General features: G+C 45.6%; 1 protein-coding gene across 1 annotated transcript in view; it reads right to left on the reverse strand.

The window, feature by feature from the left end:
- Positions 1-24,301, reverse strand: part of LOC126994437 (chondroitinase-AC-like) — a 50,120-nt gene that overhangs the window by 1,981 nt on the left and 23,838 nt on the right. The window contains exon 8 of the mRNA XM_050853757.1: positions 22,082-22,244. Within this exon, the coding sequence (XP_050709714.1) occupies positions 22,082-22,244 (163 nt within the window). The remainder of the gene's footprint in view (positions 1-22,081; positions 22,245-24,301) is intronic.

Below are 24,301 nucleotides of genomic sequence, written 5' to 3' on the forward strand. Positions count from 1 at the left end.
TTACATGAACATTTGCTAATTATGAAAGTATCACCAAGCAAAAAGCAGCAACCTTAAGATTTCCAGAACAGCGAGATAACCTACTGCAAGTCAAACCAACATTGCCACACCCTATGTTAATAGAATAAACAGTAACACCCAACGTCCTACACCTATTCCTAACCTCTATTTTGTGTCTCTGCTGGACTCCTTCGATCACAACCTTACGTCCGTATTTTATCCTACTCTCCTTTAAGGGCGATGGGCCCAATGAAAAAATTATGGCTTTGACTTTATCCTTGTGCTTAGTGGGATAACCGGAGGTTTCACCTTTCTGATTTTCCGAGGACTGATTACTGCTAGGTCAGAAACCCAACGATGTGTGCCTAGCACATTATGAAAGTGATTTGAGAGAGGCATACCATTCCACATACTCTCCTTACTTCTAATAATTTGCCACGGTTCAGTCACACTTATTCTAGTTCTATCAAATATAGAGGCAGCTCAAAGAAGGAACCTGGGCCGGTATACAGAAAATTTCATAAAAGCTCTTCTTAAAGCCACTCATAAATTCAAAAATTATCCTCATATTTAGCAGTTAGATTTGTGAGTCATGCAGAGAAACTCACAAGGCGACTCCTAACTGTGAGCTAAGTGATTTATGAGCTACTTATAAGAAGGCGCCTCGCGGTGAATCTTTCGCTACTACGTAATAGCGCTAACATTTGGTTAAAAACACTCATATGACGATAATATGGTTATGGTGGTATGTTGTTATCACTTTAAAGTTAAAAGTAGAAACTTTATTAATGTACTAGCTGCAGGAATGAGAATCTCTCAACATATTATACCTCGAAAAGAATATATGTGGATTTACTTTGGCTGGCGGCAGAGGCTGCCCACCTCGGCTCAGAACAACAAAAATCACAAGAAGTCTATAGTCCGTTTCATTCCATCTGTCCACTCATGAACGTTGATGTGGCACCTGCGCATTGTTAGTTCGTGATTGCGAGATGATCAGCTTTATATGTTTAGTGATATATTTGAATGTTTGTGTATACATAGGTGAGTGAGCTTTTAGATAATATGTAGTCTGAAATGTCTGAAATAAGAAATAAGAACATAGGAGTCTGCTCCCGTGTATCTAATCCCACCTAATATCGCTGTCCATGAATTTATCTAATCTATTTTTGAATGAGACAATTGTATTGGCACTCACCACATGACTGCTAAGTCTATTCCACTCATCCACCACTCTGTTTGTAAACCAATTTTTGCCTATGTCCCTGTTGAATCTGAATTTATCCAGTTTAAACCCATTACTTCGTGTCCTACACGGTTCTCTTACCAAGAAAACCTTATGAATATCTCCCTTATTAAAGCCTTTCATCCATTTATAAACCTCGATCATGTCTCCACGCACCCTTCGCCTTTCTAGAGAATGCAAGTTTAACTGTTTCAGTCTTTCCTCGTATGGCAAGTTTCTCAACCCCTGAATCATCTTAGTCATCCTCCTCTGCACCGATTCTAGCATTTTGATATCCATTCTATAGTAAGGTGACCAGAACTGAACCGCATAGTCAAGATGAGGTCTAACTAATGCTAAATATAGTTTGAGGAAGACTTCGGCGCTTCTGTTGCTTACGCTCCTTGAAATAAATCCCAGTACCCTATTTGCTCGATTTCTAACTTGAATGCATTGTGCCCTTGGACGGAGGTCATAGGTCACTAAGACCCCTAAATCACTCTCGCACCCAAACCTGCTTATGAGAGTGTCATTTAAGCAATAATTATGTGAGGGCTTGTTCCTACCTACACTCAGAATACTGCACTTCCCTACATTGAGCTCCATCTGCCATTCATCCGCCCAGTCATACAATCTGTTGAGTTCACCCTGGAGAACACTAGCGTCCTGATCCGACTCAATTACTCTACCAATCTTGGTATCATCTGTATACTTACTAACATCACTACTAATTCCTGTATCTAAGTCATTGATATAAATAACAAACAAAAGTGGACCTAATACCGAACCTTGTGGGACCCCACTCGTAACACATCCCCAGTCAGATCTTTTACCATTGATTTGCACTCTTTGCTTCCTATTGCTAAGCCACGCCTTGACCCAGTTCAAAACTTTGCCCTCTACTCCGTGAGCCTGTAATTTAAGCAACAGTCGTTGGTGAGGAACTTTGTCAAACGCTTTACTAAAATCAAGATGGATTACATCATAATTTTCATCTCTGTCTACCGCCTCAAATACTTTATTGTAGAAGGACAAGAGATTGGTGAGGCATGACCTACCTTTTGTGAACCCATGGTGCGAGTCGTGAATTAAGCTATGTTTCTCTAAATGCTCCCGAATGTTCCTGGCTGTTATGAACTCCAGCATCTTGCCTATAACCGATGTTAAGCTAATTGGGCGATAGTTTGAAGCAGCTGACCTGTCCCCCTTTTTGAAAATCGGCGTCACATTAGCTACTTTCCATAGGCTCGGCACATAGTCAGTATTTACCGACATCTTAAAAATGTCGGTTAGTGGGTCACTGAGTACATCACCTAATTCCTTTAATACTCTCGGAAATATCCCGTCAGGACCTGGCGACTTGTTCTTCTTAACCTTATTTATCTCATCCTAAACTACTTGTCTGGTAATGATTTTATCCCTCAATTTATCGCCATCCCCGCCCTCGTACACCTGAACCCTTTCCGGTATAGTCGTCCGATCCTCCTGTGTGAATACTGAAAGGAAGAAGTCGTTCAACAATGTGCTCATATTTTTGTAATTTTCTACTAGCTCCCCTGTGTTTGTTTTCAGCGGTCCAATTTTCTCCCGTGTTTTTGTTCTATACATCTGAAAGAAGCCCTTAGGATTACTTTTCGCCTCATTTGCTAGTTTGATCTCATAGTTCCTTTTAGCTATCCTGGTGTTTTTCTTAACTAATCTAGATAGTTCGACGTACCGGCCACTGAGATGTGTTTCACCATTCTTTATTTTCTGATAAATTCCCTTCTTTAAACCTATCGCGTGTTTTAGTCCATGAGTCATCCACTTAGGATCATTGTTTTCTTTTCTAAGTGTTCGCTGTGGTATATGCTGTTCTTGCCCCTCTACTATTACTCTAACTAGATTATTGTAAGACATTTATACCTGGTCCTCCTGGCTCTCCAAACCTCAGTTCTGGCCCTCATGAATCCCTAAAATATCCCAGTTTACCCCTTCAAGATGTCTTCGAAGCCCCTCGTAATTTGCTCTTCTAAAATCTGGCACTTACACTGGGTTTGCCCAGTGTAAGATAAAACGAACCGTTCTGTGGTCACTATTTCCTAACTCTCCGCCCACCTCCAACTCACGTAGCAAGTTCCCATTATTGGTTAAGACTAAGACTAATATGTTATCTCCTCTGGTAGGCTCAGTAACTACCTGCTTAAGGAAATTATCTTGTATAACTTCAAGAAAATCCTCGGCTTCCAGGTCACCCACTAGGTCTTCCCAGTCTATATTTCTATAATTAAAGTCCCCCATTACGCAGACATTTCTACTCCTACTCGCCCTGCCAATCTCCTGTAGTAATATACTCGTGTCCTGCCTGTTACGGTTGGGTGGCCTGTATATAACTCCTAGAGTTATTTTTTCTTTCCCTTTGTAAACGTCCACCCAAACTGATTATGAATCCATGTTAGTTTTGACTGAATTGTTAACTAAACATTTAAGTGAGTCTTTAACATGTAGCGCAACTCCACCTCCCTTTCTGCCCTTTCTGTCTTTGTGAAACATCTGATAACCCGTTATTTCAAATTTTGATCTAAAATTTATATTGGCAGTGTATATCCATTTCTCAGTGATCGCTATTATGTCAAAAAAAAATTAAATAAACCTCACCCCTTAGTGAGTCTATTTTGTTTCTGAGGCTCCTGCTGTTAGTATAGAAGATTCTTAGCCCGTCCTCTGTTATTCCCCTATAATTACTTCTAAGCTGCCTGGTTATATTATGAGCTAGATGTCCTCTCCCATTACTCCTCCCCCCCTCGCCTATACTAAAAAATCCCTCAGGGTACCAAGTGCTCGCTCAAGGGAGTCTGAGATAGCCTCAACACCCTTGAACGTCAAATGTATCCCGTCACGGGCGTAGAGGGCGTCGTTGCCAAAGAAGAGGTCCCAACTGTCGACGAACAGCTACCCATTGCGCTCGCAGTGCTCAGCAAGTCTGCTGTTCACTGCTATCGCCCTGGACAGCCATCCATCGCCACCGCCCCTCCTTGGCAGGACGCCACACACTACTGGCGACCCACCAGCGTCAAATATCCTGCCTAACAATTCTCTAAAACGCCTGAGAAGGTCCTCGCTTGGCACACGGGAAACGTCGTTTCCGCCACAGCTGAGAAAGACAATGGGGTTCGATCCCTCGCTTACCATACACGCCTCAATCCTGTCTGATTTATGGCCCACCCCTGCCCCTGGGAAACACACCCTCGTCCTGTTCTTATCCTTGGAGCAAAAATACCTGTCAACATAACGAACCTGACTATCACCAACAACAAGAACCCGACGGTCAGGAGGGGGGCCAGAAGGAGGGGTGGGTGAAGGGGGGAGGGGAGAGCGAGAAGGGAGGGGAGGGACCTGCTGTGAAGAACGAGGAGAAATTGTGGAAGAGGTGGAAGGTGGAGAGGAGGAGGAGGAGGAGGAGGAGGAGGAGGAGGAGTAGGAGAAGGAAGAGGAAGGAGGAGTAGGAGAAAGGGAGGGTGAGGTGGTGGAGGGAGGAACGGACGAGGAGAAGGAGGAGGAAACGGGGGAAAGGGAAGGTAAGGGGCAGATGTGGGAGGGAGGGACGAGCGAAGAGGCGGAGGACAAGGAGAAAGAGGGAGAGGAGGAGGAGGAGAATGGGCTGGAAGAGGGGAGAGGGGGGACGGAAGAGGAAGGCGAGAAGTTGGAGGCGGAGGAGGAGGAGGAGGAGGAAGGAGGAAGAGGTGAAAGGGAGGGTGAGGTGGGGGAGGGAGGAGGAAGAGGGGGAAAGGGAAGGTGAAGGACAGGTGTGGGAGGCAGGGACGAGCGAAGGGGCGGAGGACAAGGAGGAGAAAAGAGGGAGAGGAGGAGGAGGAGGGTGGGCGGGAAGAGGGGAGAGGGGGGACGAAAGAGGAAGGCGAGGAGGAGGAGGAGGAGGAGGAAGAAGAGGAGAAGGAGGAGTGGGAAGCGGGGAGAGCGGAGATGGTCGAGGAGGAGGAGGAGGAGAATGGGAGGGGCTGAAGACAATACTGGAGGGGAGGAGGACGAGGAAGAAGAGGAAGAGGAAGAGGAAGAGGAAGAGGAGGAGGCGGGCTTGTTACTGCTGCACTAAATAATAAGTCTACCTGGGCGGCGAGAGTCGTAACCCAATTCTCTAAATCTATGATCCTCTGATCATCCTTCTGAGTCTTAACGCAGAACCTACAAACGTCCTTGGAAAGAAAGTACTGCTTGGCCATGCGAAGGCCACACCCAGAACAACGCTTGAGGGACGTCATGGTGAAGATATGGGCGAGGCAAGACGGAAATAATTTGGCGCGTTAAGACAATAACAAAGTACGCAGCTGCGGTGAGGTCGTCAGGTCAAATCTCTGGGCAAAAATGTGTATCTAGGAAAACAAACCAACAGCTGCTGTCAGGTCGCAGTCAGGTCAATTCCCCGGGGAAAAGGGTGTGTCTCGGGTAAAAAGGCGCGGTTATTTCTACCCACCAAGACAAAACACAAGCCAATACTAATATACTGAGAAATCACTTACGTAAAGAAGATAATATCTGTGTTCACTAGGTTTGCAAGGAAGGTGGATTATCTAGTGTTTTGTGTGGACTTAGTAATAAACGTAGCTTGGCGCGCCTGATTCACGTGGTCCTATTATCACAGCACAGTAAAGTATCCTGATAATAGAAGGAGAAGAAAACACAGAAGCAACATAAAAAAACACAAAAGCAATATAAAACCGTGTAGCACTGGGTTGGCGTGAACGAGTTTTGAATTTAGTGTAGATGTGGGAAGCTTAATACACTTGTCCTGCGAGTAACTGTGGATCACTATCTAACTAGGTAAATACTAAATCAGGACACTTAGCGGTCTGTAGTAGAAGGCAGGGTAATCCTCCTGGTTTTGTAGTCCTCCAGTACAGCAGCAGTTCACAGAAGCACAGAACGCCTCACACCGCAAAGGCAGAGGAAAGCAGAGGAAAGAGCGAGTTGGTTCCACACAGCAGCGGGGCAAAGTCACGTGTGAACCCAGGGAAGGTTGCGCGCTGACTGAGGTCTCGAATCAATCTAACGGAGTAACCTACATTTTGATACAAAGGCATTTCAGCGATATCCCATGATTCTGCTTAGACACTCATTACCAAAGGCAGGGGAGGCGGTGGCTGAGTGGTTAGCGTGCCGGCCCCGCATTCGGCGCGTTGCTCTTGATGTGGTTTCGAATCCGCCGCTAACCACCTGGAATTGTTCAGTCTCCGCCGAGTAGCCTAAGACTACCCACGTCCTGTCCTGAAGACCACCTATCAACCCTGACTCCGGAGTCTAGAGGAAGCTGTACAGCGGAAGTGAAATCAAGAATGAGCTCCGGGGGGGGCAGCATGAGCCATTAATAATGGTGCCACTATAAATAATTGCCTGCGCTATGACGGGCTCGGGCCAACTATCAGGCCCATATGGATTAGCCTACCGACGCTATAGGCCACATGTAAAAAAATTAAAAAAAATCATTCCGCTTTTCAAATCAGTTCATTGTCCAACAATCCCACAGTCAAGTCCCACAATCATACAGTAAGACAGGAAGCACAAGTGATACGAAAAGCCGAATTTTTGTCCCTCTCAGTGATCGACAACACCATAAACATCTGCACATGAGTACATGGCATCGTATGAGAGGCTAATCTTTTTTGACGAGACCTGCCGTTCGTCTGTAATACGCTTACAAGATTTGTGAAATTATTCAAGATATTAATGTTCTCACCACATGACTGGAAAACCTCTACTGTTTCGTCTAGGACACCTGTACCTTGCTTTTATACTAGGAGACCTGGAGTCCCAAGAACTTTGTCTCCTCGTGTAATGCCTCGGGGGCCTTACCACAACTCCCAGCGACAACTTTTACCTCATCGGAAAGAAAATAGGTCAGTGACACTTTTATTGCCAACACATGCTCAACAATGACACTGATCGACAACTCTGTCTAATACACAGTCCAAATGCCACAGTACTGAATTTTCCACCATCTGGCTAAGGCTTCATTGTCATTCTACTATCTGTGCTGCTTATCGCTCATCTAACTCTATCCATTATGTAAAATCATTTGACTATTTAAACTCTAAAGTGGAGGACAGCTTGACTCACTGTCCCTTCGCTGAAATCTCCATTCTAAAGTCAAACCAATTCAAATAGTCCGTTTGGGCGTTCTATTCCGTGGGTATTTTCTCTCCTCTGCTCTGCCACACAGTCCAACACTTATTTTTCCCTCTCATATGTTACCTATAGGGAACATATGAGAGAAAGGGGTGGGTGTTGAGACTGGCAGAGCAGAGGGGAGGAAAGGACCGGCTAATTCGATCGCCTAAATGGAGTATTTGAAATGGTTTGACTATAATAGATTTCAATGTTCACCGCCAGTTTTTGGCCATCCTCTTTCACTGACCACCCTGGTTAATAAACCTACAACTTTGCTCTCCTTAATGACCTTGAACAGTTGGTTCACGCCCTACACGTATCTTCGACCGCATTGGAGACACGCCCAACATTATAAAACTCTTTCTAATCTTCAACCCTTCGGCTTACTCTGTCAAACTGTTTTCCCCGTTGGGCTCCTCCGATCACAACCTCATTTCATTATTCTGTCCCATCGCTCCTGAACAGCCTCAGGACCCACCGAAGAAGTGGTGCTTTTGGCATTTCGCTTCAGCTCGGTGGGACGATCTGGTGATACTTTTCCGATTTTCCGTGGAATGATAACTGCTTCCAGGAGAGACCCCTCTGTGTGTTCCCAGTGCATCACTGAGGTGATTGTCTCTGGATTGGAGGCACATATATCACTTACTTTCTTTATCTACACATCACGCTAAAAAGCCTTGGTTTAATCACGCTATCTTTATTTAAAAATGAGAGAGGCAGCTCACAAAAGGTACAAAAGCCTTCGCACACTTGCTAAGCATGATCTATTCTCCGACTAACCAAAAACTCCTTCATTAATAGAAAATGCCGCAATCTTGCTTTTTCTAATTCTTCCAGAGATTTCTGACAACTAGCCAAAATTATATCATCCAATTTCACTTTTTCATCTTTCACTCCTTTCCAAATTCCTGAGGGGCAGCACCACCGTCTCATCGGTCTCTAAGGCTGAACTCTGTGTTTAGACGTTCTGTAAGAATTGCACTCTGGACGATTCTGGGCATATTCCTCTTAGTCATTTCACCTCTGACTCCATTATTATGAAGATTCAATAGAATGATGTTTATATACCCTCTCTGGCCTCAATCCTCATAAGGCTTATGGGTCTGATGGAGTGCCTCCTATTGTCCTAAAAACTGTACTTCCGTGCTGACACCCTGCCTGGTCAAACTCTCGTCTCTATCTGTCAACATCTACCTTTCATCCCTGCTGGAAGTACGCCTACATATTACAGCCTGTGCCTTAGAAGAGTGACCGTTTCATTTCATCAAACTACCGTTCTATAGGTTTTACTTTACAGTCATTCTAAAGCTTCTGAATCAATCCTTAACCGAAAGATTCATAAGCATCTATCCACTTCTGACCTTCTATCTGATCGCCATTTTGGGTTCCGCAACGGGCGTTCTACTGTTAATCTTGCTTTTTTAACTGACTCCTGGTCATCCTCTCTTAGCCGTTTCGGTGAAGCTATCACTGTTGACCTACACATTTTGTAAGCATTTTACAACGTCTGGCACAAGTCTTTGCTTTCTAAACTACCCTCCGACTATGGATACTATCCCTCTCTCTGTACCTTTATCTCCAGTTTCCTTTCCGGCAGTTTTATCTCTGCTGTAGTACAAAGTCACTGCTCTTCATCTATATCTATCAACAGTGGTGTCTCACAGGGCTATGTTCTATCTCCCACTCTCCTTCTATTATTCATTAATGATCTTCTTTCCAAAACAAACTGTCCTATCCACTCGTGCGCTGATGATTCTACTATGCAGTATTCAATTTCTTTCAACAGAAGACCCTCCTAACAGGAATTACAAGACTCAAGACTGAAGGCTGCAGAACGATTAACCTCAGACCTTGCTATCAGTTGTGACTGGAGTAGAAATAATCTTGTCTCCTTCACCGCCTCAAATACTGAGTCTCTCCACCTATCAACTCGACATAATCTTCCAAACACCTATCCCTTATTCTTCGACAATACTCACCTGTCACCTTTTTCTACACAAAACATCCTCGGTCGATATTTAATTGAAACTCTTAACCGGAAACTTCGCATCTCCTTATTTACTAAATCATCTACCTCGAGGTTATGCATTCTGTATAGCCACCGCCAGCCCTTCTCCCCCGCACAGATAATGTCGATATTCAAGGGTCTTGTCCTCCCTCGCATGGAATATGCATCTCACGTGTGAGGGGGCTCCACACAAACAGCTCTCTTGGACAGAGTAGACAGTAAGGCTCTTCGTCTCATCAGCTCCCTTCGTGTTACTTACAGTTTCTTACTTCCTAAATTCCGACGCAGCTATCTCTTAAAGATAATTTCATGCTGACTGCTCTTTTGAACTTGCTAACTGCATGCCATGCCTCCCCCTCCCGCGGACCCGCTGCACTCGACTTTCTACTCTTGCTTATCTATATACTGTCCAAATCCGTTATGCAGAAGTTAACCAGCACCTTCACTATTTTATACCTTTTATTGGTAAACTCTGGAACAGCCTTCTCTTGTCTGTATTTCCTCCGACTTATTACTTGACCTCTTTCAAGAGATGAGTGTCAAGACACCTCTTCTCCTGAAATATACCTCTCTTTTGGCATCTTATTCTGTTTGCGTTTATTGAAGCAGCGCCTAGCGGTCTTATTTTTTCTTTACTTTTTTTGTTTTGTGCCCTTGAGCCCTTTATTTTACCCTTCCGGTAAAAAAAAGTGTCGAAAAGTGATGGGGCACGGACACAGCCTTGCTTCATTATCGCATTAACTGAATGAGGACAGGCTCTCCCAACACTTCACAACACTTTCAGCCCCAGACTACAAAGTACAGATTAACAGTCCTTGCAGAAATCCTACAGGAGCGCAATTAATCTAACACTCTTTCGTGATCCATTGAATCAAACACCTTCTTGATATGGACATGAGTTTCAAAATTCGTATGTCGAAACTTACGTCGGCGCTCCACCAATACGCCAAACACTAGGATACGGTTAGTGGTTGAGTTACCATGCATGACCCCGAACTGTTCAGGTGTCTCTACCTTAAGAATCCGCATTACCAATGGATGGACAAGCATCTTGCCTAGCACACTAAACTGTGTGATACCACAGTAGCTGCTGCAGTTATGGTGGTTCCCTTTCCCTCTCTATACAGAGACGGTGAGGCCCCTTTTCCGGTCGAACATGCATGCAAATACTAGATTGCCATACGGCAGTCGAGACCGCTTTGAGCAGCTACTCACTGATATTAAAGTTATCGAGGGCTGATATCACCACCTCCCCACCTTGGCATAGCCCATCTGACCTCATTAAGAGAGGTTGGGTTTTCCCGACGGATGAATCATCACTGATCAAATGGAATCCAGTATTTGGAATCTATTTCCCTTCGAGTACCGAAGGGTCTCCTTTATACAAAAATATCAAAGAACTCAGTCCAACTAGTCCTCTGTTCATTTATGTCATCGTTTATTGATGTTTAGTTCTACTATAGTTTTTTAGCGCTCTCAGTTCCAGAACCCGGACCATTCAATTGGGCTGGGATATTTGCAGGAATCCCAATGAATTACAGAAGATTATAAGGTGTCTCAGGACGCACTGAATCAGGCGCCTTCTTGAGATTGGCAAAGGCTGTAACCATCTTCTGTCGCACGTCGGTGCTCCACCAGTACGCTAATCACTAGAATATGGTCAGTCCTGACTTGCAAGGCGTGGACGCTTACTACTCTAGTTTATGCAACTTCAGCAGTAGTCTGCAAATCAGCATGGAAAACATATTGGCAAGGACTTGCCTGGCACACTGACCAGCGTAATACAGAATGCCATACCACAAGCCTATTGAATATACAAACATCAGTTGCCTTTTGAATCTTGCCACAGTCTCTCTGACTTAAGAGAGTGTCACTGCATGGATCATCATGGTTTATTTGCATCCCAGCGACAGAGAGTTTACCGATATGAGGGTTCACCATGTGGTGCCCCGAGGGCTGCGACACCACTCGTGTCATCATCATCTTCACCGGCAATATTTTCCGATGACAACAGCGGTATCGACCGCTAAAACACAACACGGACTCCAACACATGATTGTCCCCACTGTTCATTTACCAACCTATACACAATTGTAATTGCCCATTAACGCACCCGCTTATCTCTCTAAGCCAAAACACAATCACCGCGGCAAAAACAGGATCAGCCGCGGAACAAAATGTTATGAAAACAAAGCTGCGTCACCGCGTGAATTAAGCATGTCGGTTAGGTAGATTATTGTATGAGCTCGGTGTGAGTTTGATGTATGACTCACACGCCTGACGTATTACCCTCGCGATATCTGCCTATATAAGAAGCATTTTCTCCAGGCTTGACCTCAGATTAACCAGCACTCTGTTCGTGTCTGGACACTCAGTTGTCCTTCCCTAGACAACATGGGTAGAACATTCATCGTTGCTACTGTGAGTATGGAGTGAAGAATTACCATAGAGGAAAGCGTATCTAACATATCTATTGTGTTCTATTATCTTAGTTTTACTTAGGATTATATTTCTATGATACTTTATTGTGTGAGTTTTTACTCAATATTATACCAGTGTTAACGTCAGTAACCAATAGTGAAAGAAAACCTGAAAACTCATTGAGTCTAGTAAGCCAGTCGCTGGTTTAAACAATATTTTACCCTCTGTAATATTAAGTAGTATTAAGGTAGAATAAAATACATATAAGAAAGGCGACACCGTTTCATCACCCCATTTATGAACTCCTTTAAATACTCCTAAAGTACCAGAATTTTAAGTCAAGTGTCACTAGTACAAACAGTGTGTCGTCTCCCCTGTGTGACCCGGATTACGGGTTACAACATTGGTGTCAGGTGTGGGGTGGTGAAACATGTGGTGAAACATGTGGTGAAACATGTGGTGAAACTTGTGGTGAAACTTGCGATTTATATTGGTTTATATTGGTATTGTACTGGTGTATGTCCACATCCGAAAGCGAGGGAGAAGACAGTTATTCTTGGAATTACTGTAATAAGACTTTAGAGTTAAAATGCCAGACGAAGGCAAGAACCCTCCCCAAAAAAGAAGATGGAAAATCGATCACCCTTGCCCATGATGATCTTGTCACGCTACTTAGCCGTCATACCTTGAATGATTTTAGTAGAGTGCAGGGACTCTTATATTTTTGTGGTGGAGAAGACAAAAGTAGCAAAGCACCAAACCTCCCATGCCATAAGCTAGCAAAGAAATGGATAGAGGATATTGAAAGCCGGACACAGGCAAATTGGGACACTACCGGAAAGATTGAGTTAGCCAAACAATATGCCCTGGGAGCAGCGCGCGATCATCTCCTCGGTTGTATCACTAGATGTGGACAGGATTGGGAAAAAGTAAAGGAAGACTTCCTACGTGTGTTTCCCACAGTAAGGACCTTTTCGGTCCTCCAGAAAGAATTGGGAGAGGCAAAACGGCGGACAGGAGAAAACATCCGCACCTTCCTCATCCGCCTGGAGACATTGAGAGACGAGTTGATCGCTCTCAAGCCTGACAATGCCAGTTTCCTAACTGAGATAACCGCTTTACGGCTCAGAGAGGCTTTCCCTCCGGCCCTCTTACTCATCCGTTACCTCTTACTCATCCTAACGGAGGAAGAAAAGGGGGACCCACAGAAGGTATTAAAGAAAGGGTATGAGTATATTAAAGCTTATCCAGAGTCGAAGCTATCCGATGCCGATATCGCCAAAGAAATAAAAGTGCTGAACGTCTGTTCCACCCAGGCATCCGGACCCAAACATGTCTCACAAGCCCGTCCTCCACGCCCTCCAGGCCAGTCACGTTACCCGATACCCCAAAGGGGAGGACGGCACGCCGCGCCACCTACACGCCCATATGGGAACGCGCCCACGCCACCTACATGTTATGCTTGTGGGTATGTAGGACATATGGCTCGCGATTGCACATATGGAAGGCAGTATAGGGGTGCCTACCACCCACCAACGGGCTCTCGGTACCCTCAGTACCAGCCCACTCGAAACAGGCGGCAGCCTGACTCGCATGGCGCGCCCTGGCGCCCGTAGTACACGGCGGGGCCCTCACCCCGTCGCTCCTGGGTCACCCCGGACCACGAGAAGACCACCAAACAAACGACCCCAGAGTAGCTGCGGCAGTCCCCGGCCCTACCCACGCCCTCACGTTGCGATTGTGCGTAGGCGCTACTGCACAAAAGGAGATGTTTTACGCAATTCTAGAAACAGCTGCAGGAGATTAACTAATCGATGAAGATTTATTTAGGAAGGTAGGCGGGAAGATGATAGTTACAGAACCTCTCTCCATACAAGGGGTAGATCGGACTCCAATCCCTAATAAAGGACTAGCCGAAGTAGTAGTAGACTTTGGGCACGGAGAAATTATAGAAAAATTTGTAGTAATATCACAAGGTATAGTGTTACCAACAGCAGTTTTGTTGGGCCTAGAATTTATGTGGAGACAAAATGTGGTAGCTGCACCGCTGGACACACCTGGGCAGTTTAGTGTAATGGTGGGGGCCTACCCAGTGGAAGTACATTCCTGGCTGCGGACGATATGAGCCCGTACCCAGAAGATCATAAACCTACTTTAGACGAGATGGAGGAAGTACCAGTGAAAGCATACGCTATTAACGTGGCGTCCTTGCTCCCAGGCACGGCAGGGTATGTCACTCTGGAGGCAGAGATTGGCAGAGCCCAGCAAGCCTTATTTCTCCCAAGGTCCAATGATATCCCTTCTTCATTTTTATTTCCCGTTAGTTACCTTAACTCCTAACGTCAAACAAACCAAAGGCAAATTCATCATTCCCTATGCTAACCCAACTGAAGAAACTATTGAGATGCCAACAGGTGAAGTGATGGGACACATTTATTCTTGTCACTCAGAATACTATCAATCATCGACTAATGAATGTGTAGCGGCTGTCACAAAAACAGCTACAAAGCCGCCTGTCACCCAGTCAAGTAAGCAGATGGTACTCGATAAGCTGATAGACGAGCTATTTTTACCCTCACAACGGGAAAATTGCTGTCTGAAGGGCTTAACCCGCAAGTATCCTGATGTGTTTGCTCTAAAAACGAGCCACTCACTATTACCCCTATTATGTTCACACTTTAAGGCTAAAAATGACAAGCCTATATATAAAAAGCCATACCCAATACCAGTAAAATATCATAAAGAAATAGAGATTCAGCTCAAGGACCTTGAGGCCCAGGGTATTATACGCCCTAGTGCGTCACCCTACAGCGCACCTCTAGTCCCTGTTGCTAAATTGGATGTTGGAGTGAGACTTTGTCTCGACTTCCGCGCTCTGAACGATGAATTGATTGATGACAAACATCCACTCCCTAACATTAACCTCATTTTGCAACAGTTAGGGAAAGTAAAGTATTCACCTCCTTGATTTGCGCCAGGGCTACCACCAAGTCCCATTGGCAGAGGAATCTAAACACTTGACAGCCTTCACGACACCTTATGGCCTCTATGAATTCACTACAGTCCCCTTTGGATTAAAAACAGCACCTGCAGCCTATCAACGGATCATGAATCAAGTTCTCATAGGTCTGACAGGAAGAATTGTACATGTATACCTTGATGATTTGATAGTACAAGGGAAAGACATGGACCATCACCTAAAGAACCTCCATGCCGTCTTGGACAGACTGCAGAAGGCTCACCTGTCCTTAAGACTAGATAAGTGTTCCTTTTCAAAGAGCAAGTAGATTATCTGGGTCACATTGTTAGTGCTTCTGGCTTGAAGCCTCAGCCCTCAAAGGTACAGGCGGTGCAACAACTCACTCCTCCGAAAACAGTCAAAGAACTTCAAGGTTTCCTGGGATTGGTTAACTTTTATAGGAAATTCATTAAAGACTTTGCCAAGATAGCATCCCCACTTAATAATTTACTCAAAGGAGGAAAGTAACCAAGAATGATAAGACACATCTGGAGTGGAATGAAGAGGCATTGCATGCATTTAGCACACTAAAGAACAGTCTAACGACTGACATTGTTTTAGCCTTTCCGGATTTCCGGAAGCCCTTCAATCTCACCACAGATGCGTCAGATAAGGCAATAGGTGGTGTGTTGCAACAAAAGGATGAAAATGGTAATTTACGTCCCATAGCATATTTTAGTAGAACCCTGAATGGAGCAGAACGTAACTACTCAGCGGTAGAGAGAAGCTTTAGCAGTCATCTATGGCCTCAGTACTAACCGACCCCTTATCTTGGGTTATAGGAGACACCTCCTGTCGGACCATAGACCACTGTCTTGGCTGTTAAAAAGCACAGTGCCTAGCAGCAGGATTGCACGCTGGCAGACACTTCTAGGAGAATTTGACTTTAGTATTGATTATCTCCCAGGCTCCAGCAACATGGTAGCAGATTTTTTGTCAAGGATTAGGAATCAGGAGAGTGACGTGATAGAAGGCGAATTGGATGCTCGAATTATGTCTGTCACCCTTACGGGTGGACAGGACATGTCTGTCGCCTCTCCGGAGGACTTGACAAACAGGATAAGTTTCTCCATTGGAGTCTTGCTGGACTCATGGAGCACCAGGATCGCGATCCTGAACTGAGAGAATTGAAGCATGCTTTTGAACAAACCACCGGTGGTAACGTACATGAGAGAGATGAGAGAAAGGTTGCAGAGAGGAGCAATGTAACGTTAAATGCAGCTAAGAGGCACTTCAAAACTGCCTCTTAGTGAAGTGTGTAGAGAACGGCATTCTCTACCGCGATGTTTGCGATGAATACAACAAGCAGAAAAGACTGGTTATCGTTCCACAAGCTACATTCCTAACGCGTTAGCTTTGGCGCATTCCATGCTACCTGCAGGGCATGGAGGCACTAAGGTTACGTTGGCACGCTGTCGCAAGTTTGCGTACTGGCCGGGAATGAAGGCGGACGTGGAGCAATATGTCAGATCTTGTCCTGTCTGTTGTCGGTTTAAGAAGAGGATCCCCGCCAGCTCCACTTATGAGGTATCCAGAGGTTGGCCAACCGTTTGACAGAGTCCATATGGATATTGTCGGACCTTTGTCTGTTTCAGACGAAGGCTATAGGTATGTACTGACAGTGATAGACGTCCTGTCACGCTTCTTGGTAGCAACCCCCCTTCGTACGAAGGCAGCCAAGGAAGTGGCAGCTGCGTTCTACAAGAACGTAGTCTGTGTACACAGCATCCCGCCGATTCTAGTCACGGATCAAGGAAAGGAGTTCGTCAACACTCTCTTACGAGAGTTGACTCAGTTGTTACAGATTGATCATCTAAGGACAACTCCTTATCACCCGTCTGCAAACGGGGTGATAGAAAGGCCTAATGGCACCTTAATAAATATCTTGAGAACTTTGTGCGAGGACAATCGCGGTATCTGGGACCAAATGCTTCCGGTTGCAACACACGCCTACAACACTGCCTACCATCGTGTTCTGAAAGATTCACCATTTTCTTGCTTTTCTCTCAGGACCCAAATGTTCCTTTTGAAGTGCTTGAGAATAAACTCCAACCTTGTTATGATGTTGACAGCTATAAAGCATTTACTTCTAGTGTCGCGCAGCGGACCTATAAACTATGTCAGACCAATATAGATATAGGATGGCAGGAGTCAGAAAGAATGTTTAGGAAATCCAAACCCAAACAGGTGGTAGTAGGAGATCGGGTCTACTTAAGGCATGTATGTACAAAGGGCGAACCAAAGAAGCTCCAGCCCTTGTTCAATGGACCTTTAGGGTGCTAGAAAAATAAGCCCTGTAGTCTTACGACTGCGTCATGTTAGAGGTGGTAAGATCAAGACAGTTCACACAAATAATGTTCAGGTCGTTCACGAGGACTCTCTTGGCTTCCATGACTCTCCTAATGTCAGGCGTGCATACCCTCTCCCTGATCAAGTAGTAGAAGTGGACCCACTCCCCATGACTTATTCCCCCGAGGAGCCGCTGCCATTGTCCTTTCCAGCTCCTTCCGAGCTCTCCTCACCGGCTCCTGTCTCCTCAGATGCTTCAGAGGTCCCCTCATTGGTTCCCTCAGCTCCTTCAGAGCCCTGTGTCAGTCGCTCATTACGATCCAATACGGTACCCCCTTCTCTCCCCAATGTGATGGAACGCCCTCTTGAGTATCGCCAACGACCAACGAACTGATGCCCCCTATAATTACAGATCCTGGGTGTTGCCCTCTCCTTGTCTTCCCTTGATCCCTCCCGGGAGCAACCCATTCGTCCCGGCCTCGTCTTCTCCCCAGTCTTTAAGATGCTGTTGACAGGACGGTACTATGTTGTCCCCGTCGTCATCAAGACGGACGACATCCAACGTCCTCTCATCAACGTGGCAAATCTAACAGCAGAAGTTTCATGGTCGATTGAACATATGAATCAATCGTTCCCCACTGTTGGTCTGCTCAGGCGCACTCTAGACTCTTTTCACATTGAGTTTGAGAAGTTATTCAAAGATCTTAACAGCTTCCTGTCGGCTATGAGTGGTAGAGATGGAAGCCCGTTTCGGACTCGCCAGAAGCGAGGAGCCGTGGATTTCCTTGGCTCGGTAGCAAACCTCCTTTTCGGTACGGCCACTCAGGCCCAAATAGATGTGATACACGGGAAGCTCTCCCAGCTCTACACTCTGTCCACAGAAGAGAGACGTCAACATAACCTCCATCAGGAAGTCCTCAACGCCACAGTTCGGGACCTCCGTCATATTCATTCTGCCATCTCCCGTCTAGAGTCCGCCTCGGCTTTGGCCTCAGCTATTATCCGTCAGTTCTCACTAAAAACCTTGCAAATTGAAGGGGAAATGCGTATTTTGGAGACTATCCTTCTCATTCAGTTGGCACTTAGTGACCTAAATCATGATACTCTGAATCTCAAGCTTGGCCTTCAGCAGCTGTCCCAAACGCAGGTTTCCCCTCTCCTCCTTCCAAATGATGTACTATTTCGTGTGCTCAGCAATGCGTCACCCATTACGCAGGATTACTTTTCGGTGCAGCACATGAATTTTTATGATTGTATAGAGATGTGTCTAGGGTTTTTTCTAAAGGTACGTTTTCGTGAGGAACCCTTCACTTCTACTTACAAATCCCCATGAAAGGGATCCTCTGACGTGTTCGATGTGTTTAAAATGGACGCGTTGCCTTTTCATCTTGATGGCACGCCATATTTTCTGCACACCGACACGCTTTCCACTACCTTGCGGTTTCTGAAGACCGCACTCACTATATGCTCTTGGACTCCTTGGACCGCTGTACTAAACACCACCTGCTCTATGTATGTCCCCTGTCGCCCTGTCTACTCGACTTCTGTCCAGCGCTGCGAGATCGCTCTCTTTCTCGATCGCCCAGACGCCCTCTCGCTGTGTTCTAAGTCTCTCCTCAGAGTCTTTCCCCGGTCTTCATCCGTCTCCTGCGGGCTGGGTCTTCGCTACCGATACTCCCCAGATGGTCACCATGGTCTGCCCGGACAGCCCGGTCTCCAAATACAGGCAGACCATCAACGGACGGGTCTCCTCAGCCTCGGTATGGGCTGTAGTGCCCACTCCGACGCCTTCAGCCTCCCTGCCTCTGCTACTATGGACGGTGACGCCCCGCTGACGGTTCATCGCGCCCCCTTCCACATCGGACGTGACGTGGTCTCATCGCTCCTGGCCAAGACTCCTTGGCCCTTCCTCCCCGCCGCCGTCGCCCGGGTCGTCTCTGGCCCCCGCTGGACCTCCTCCAGCACTTCACGCGCTCCAGGAATCCGTCTCTCCGGTCCCCGCCTTCGACCCTTCCTCCCTTGGTGGGGGTGGCTGCTCCTCCTCGGCGTCGTCTTCGTCGCCGGTGGGGTGGCCTTCTTCTGTCTCTTCCGGTCCCGTCTCTCGCAGGACTCCTCCCCCACGATCCCGCCATCCCCGTCTGGGCCCTCCATGGTCGTCCGCCGGGCGGAACGCTTTGTGCCACGAGGACGTGGCGTGATTTTAACGGGGGGGGTATGTGGTGCCCGAGGGCTGCGACACCACTCGTGTCATCATCATCTTCACCGGCAATATTTTCCGATGACAACAGCGGTATCGACCGCTAAAACACAACACGGACTCCAACACATGATTGTCCCCACTGTTCATTTACCAACCTATACACAATTGTAATTGCCCATTAACGCACCCGCTTATCTCTCTAAGCCAAAACACAATCACCGCGGCAAAAACAGGATCAGCCGCGGAACAAAATGTTATGAAAACAAAGCTGCGTCACCGCGTGAATTAAGCATGTCGGTTAGGTAGATTATTGTATGAGCTCGGTGAGTTTGATGTATGACACACACGCCTGACGTATTACCCTCGCGATATCTGCCTATATAAGAAGCATTTTCTCCAGGCTTGACCTCAGATTAACCAGCACTCTGTTCGTGTCTGGACACTCAGTTGTCCTTCCCTAGACAACATGGGTAGAACATTCATCGTTGCTACTGTGAGTATGGAGTGAAGAATTACCATAGAGGAAAGCGTATCTAACATATCTATTGTGTTCTATTATCTTAGTTTTACTTAGGATTATATTTCTATGATACTTTATTGTGTGAGTTTTTACTCAATATTATACCAGTGTTAACGTCAGTAACCAATAGTGAAAGAAAACCTGAAAACTCATTGAGTCTAGTAAGCCAGTCGCTGGTTTAAACAATATTTTTACCCTCTGTAATATTAAGTAGTATTAAGGTAGAATAAAATACATATAAGAAAGGCGACACCGTTTCATCACCCCATTTATGAACTCCTTTAAATACTCCTAAAGTACCAGAATTTTAAGTCAAGTGTCACTAGTACAAACAGTGTGTCGTCTCCCCTGTGTGACCCGGATTACGGGTTACAACAACCATGTATAACTGCTCAAAAAACTCAGCCCAGTGAGCCCTTGTTAGCACTTTTCTGCAGACACATTATTTTATGTTATAGTTTCTGGCTAACATGTAGTTAACCGTTTCTGTACTTGTTTGTGTTACCATTCAGCCACAACTTTAGGTTAAGACATTCCACGCGGCAGGTGGTCACACATAAGTTCAGTTAAATGTTAGGTTTTTGCCGGTGACTTAATTAGTGCAAACCTTAACATGGTGTTTGAGACCCTGAAAAATTATCGTGTGTTCTAGCGGCACTTGTATATATCTCTCTCTATTCAAGGTTACATAAAAATTGTTTGGGTCTGGCTGAATTGTATTTACACAGCTGTTACACTATATAAGTAGGCTTACTGAGAGATATGAGGAGGAATTTAGCTAGCCTGTTCCATGCACTCTGATACGAATGTGAAGTCCGTTTGTGTGGGGCCCGAGCCTCTCGACAGCTCTGCGGCTTCCCCCCAAATTCATCACTTCCTCTCTCAAATGTCAATTATTTACTATTCTAATTTGTGTATTAAATAATATAACTACACCTGAGGTTATATTTATAGTGCTATGAATGTGTCGGTTTTTTTAATAATAAGAATGATTGTATAAAGTCCATAACAAATGACAACGTTGCTCTCCGATTTTGTCAGAGATCAAAGGCACCATGTCACTTCCTTCCTGATCTTCACCCCCGATGGCAGCTACTCTGACTCGTCCTCATGTGCCCTATAGACGGGGGGAATAACTTATTTACAATGTGACGGAGGCGGAGGCTATCCCTACTCCGATAATTAGGGATAAGTCTGGCAGAACTGTGACCAGTGCTGGCCGCGCTCAAACGAACTTCATTGCTGAGTCTGACTATACGTACGCTCTGAGTTGCTGTGCTCTCTTGGGTCACGGGGGAGGTGATGACTTTGTAATGACTCTTTAGAGAGGCAGAATCAGCATTCAGTCACCCAGTTCCTATATAACCATGCTTTGAAATACCAAGTAATTGCATTGCGACATGTTACACAGTATTTATATGAATCGCAACCTCTCTGTGACTTACATCTTCTGTCCAGTCATGCCATAAGGCAACCATCTGTTCTTCGGATATCATTAACCTGACACGGAGGCGTCAGATCACAGCAGACGGGTCAGGGATCATTCGCATCGATAAGGACTTTGACATTCTCAGCAAGACTCTTGACATACCTCTCCTTGTTTCCTCTCAGAAGAGCTACGCGACATACACCTCACCGCAAGTCTGTTAACGCCCATCTTCTCGATCTTCTCCAGCGTCACACCTGAAGCAAATCCACTCCTAGACATTGAACGTTCTCCAGTGTATCCAGAGTATCATGTTTGAGGTGTCCCATACTTATCAACAGTATTCAAGTTTGCTGAGCAAAGTGAACCAATATGAGACTGCCACTGCATGCCCATGTGCACATACCAGGCCCTTCTGTTTCTGGAGATGATTATGGTTAAATATCGATATTATTATTGCCATGACATGAAGTTTGAGTTTGGCAGCAAAAAGCAAGTTAACTGCTGCACACTCTGTACTTCAGAAAATCTTGGACTTCTGTGGGACACTCCAGTGAGTGTGTATGGTTAGATGAAACTCCTCAGCTAGACTTTGAATATTGTCCCTTGTAGCTAACCCACCAACTCTGTTATACCCAGCGGTGTAGTTCTGGTCTATATAACCAAAAATCTACAACTGGTAAACTTTTAGAAATTTCAATATAACAGGAGAGTGCTGTTGGTGATTTTTGTTCTAGAAAAATGGGGACCACCATATTCACTTTAGCGATTCCCATTTAAGTAAAGGGTTGAACGCATGTGAGTTTCACTATACCTTGGAAGGATGGTGGCAGGCAGCGTGCAGGCTTGCTGTCTGGGAGAGAACTTCAACGTCTGGATTCTCACTAAAGCGACGAGTCTTGTCCAGGTCAGCGGCGGGCAGCACGGCGTACGTCAGACTGACATCCTTGGGCAATGGACCATGGTCAAGGTAGGCACTGTATGAGGTAAGCCAAATTGTGAGTAATAGAAGAATCAAAAGGCGCACAGTTCCCCGTTCAAATTCAATATATTTAGGGAGGTGCCGTCTGTCTGTCTACGTATATGCATTCTCATCATAGGTTTTCACTCTACGCTCCGCATGGAAATTATGGCTGATGATGGGAGTAACCTATGAGGTATAGCCCCTCATCCGCTCCACTTTAAATGGCTTCACTAGGTATTTCAGGGCCTAAATCCATGACGCTTGGATCATGTTGTTATCGAGAGAATATCCTCCCTCAAAGTTAAAGGTTAAGGCTAAGGCATAGCTGTACTTGGCCTAGTGCTCACGTCCGTTTCATTTTTCTCGAGACTGTGGCGGGAAATTAAAGCACTCTGGGACATAGGGTATCAGTTTATCACAGTAACCTTCCCAAGTTTTACCCAGGCACCAATTTATTGACTAGCCCAAAAGGAAGGATGAACAGTACGGCGGAGGGTTCGCCGACTTTCCGGCTGAGATTCGGACCCATGGCTCCAAAAGAGGTTGGCAGAGTCATGGTAATAATAGCTGTCCCTGAAGTGGATGTTAACGCCAGCTGGCCTGAGATTTATATGCAGCTACATATGTACGAAACTACCAGTTCATAATAACAGTGTTCATTATCAAGTGGCATTGGCGCAATAAATGTCAGCCAAAATCAAAAGGTACTATAATTTTGCCACAGGTAGTGATCACCTCTACCTTGTAAAGAATATAAACACCCAACTACAAAACTTACTCTGTCACCCGTGACATAGTTCCTCTTTTCCTTTCTATGTGTATCTATTTGTATCACGCAAGTCCTCACACAAAGGGATAAAAATGCACTGAATTAATTTTCACCAACGTTGTTTTACAGTAATGGAATAAGTTTCCACTTCGATTCGGTGCAACACGATTGATACATATGGAAAATAAACTCTACCTTGTTACCCTTGTGGCAGATATGCAATATCTAATCAGCTGCTGGATGATCACCTAGTCTGGACCATAAGTGCTGTGTGGTTTGAACTTCCATGTAAAATATGTAAATACAGGCGGACATACTCACACTATACATCATTATGCATGAATAACCTAAAAAAAAGACACGAATACACATATATTTTTAAAGCGTCCTTCTCATTCTCCTGGGGTGACTCTTCCCTCTACATTCACACGTGTATAGACGCCAGCTCCTCTTCCATAAGTAGTTACAGCATGTGTATAAATAATCCTCAATAGTATGTATTATGCATAATTCCACACGCGATCAATCAAACCCCGAGGCTCCAACATGCTTGCCGTGTGTGGCGTCCATGCAAGACTGGGATTGGAAAGCGGGAGCCTGGAAGTTAAGCGATACTATGTAGTAATTTCCTGTTGCTAGCAGCACACCAATTAGATCCATTATCCCAGGCAAGACAGACGGTCTCTACTGTCTTGGAGAGGTCAATCAGCTAGTCTGCGCTATCATTATCCAAACTGTCACCACTGCGTTAGGTAGTGGGTGCATGTACCCTCCTGCTACCCTTGTGATTGTTGGCCTTAGTTCGTCTAATATCTCTAATTGATCCAACGACAAGCCTTCCCTCGAAGGGCTCCGGGATGGGTGGGGGTGTGGGAGTGCGAATTCTTTAAAAAAAAAAAAATGTATATAGCATTCAGTACTTTCACATGTCCAAGGGAGGGGGGGGGGGGAACCCTTGCCACCCAGCAGTCACCAATCACACCCACCCTCATTTCCTGGGGACAGCCAGGGTGGTGTAGACGAGACGGAAGCTCGTCGAGCCAGGTAAGAGGTTGGGAGCGGACATAGGGGAGTCTCTGAGACGAGGAGACCTGGCAAAGGTGAGATCAGTAGTAGGGGTGATATATACTAATAGACAGGCCAGAAGAACGGTGATCGCCTCAGATGGGTAGCAAGAGCCAGGTAGTTGTAGTCCTCGTCCTCTGTTGTTGGGGTTACTCCGGTTAATTAGCATATGATGTTGGCGAGGTTAAAATGACCTGGGGTTTGATACCTATTATAGCAGTATACACTGTTACCGA

Source organism: Eriocheir sinensis, unplaced genomic scaffold (assembly GCF_024679095.1).
Source record: "Eriocheir sinensis breed Jianghai 21 unplaced genomic scaffold, ASM2467909v1 Scaffold798, whole genome shotgun sequence".
In the NCBI taxonomy this organism is placed as follows: Eukaryota; Metazoa; Arthropoda; class Malacostraca; order Decapoda; family Varunidae; genus Eriocheir; species Eriocheir sinensis.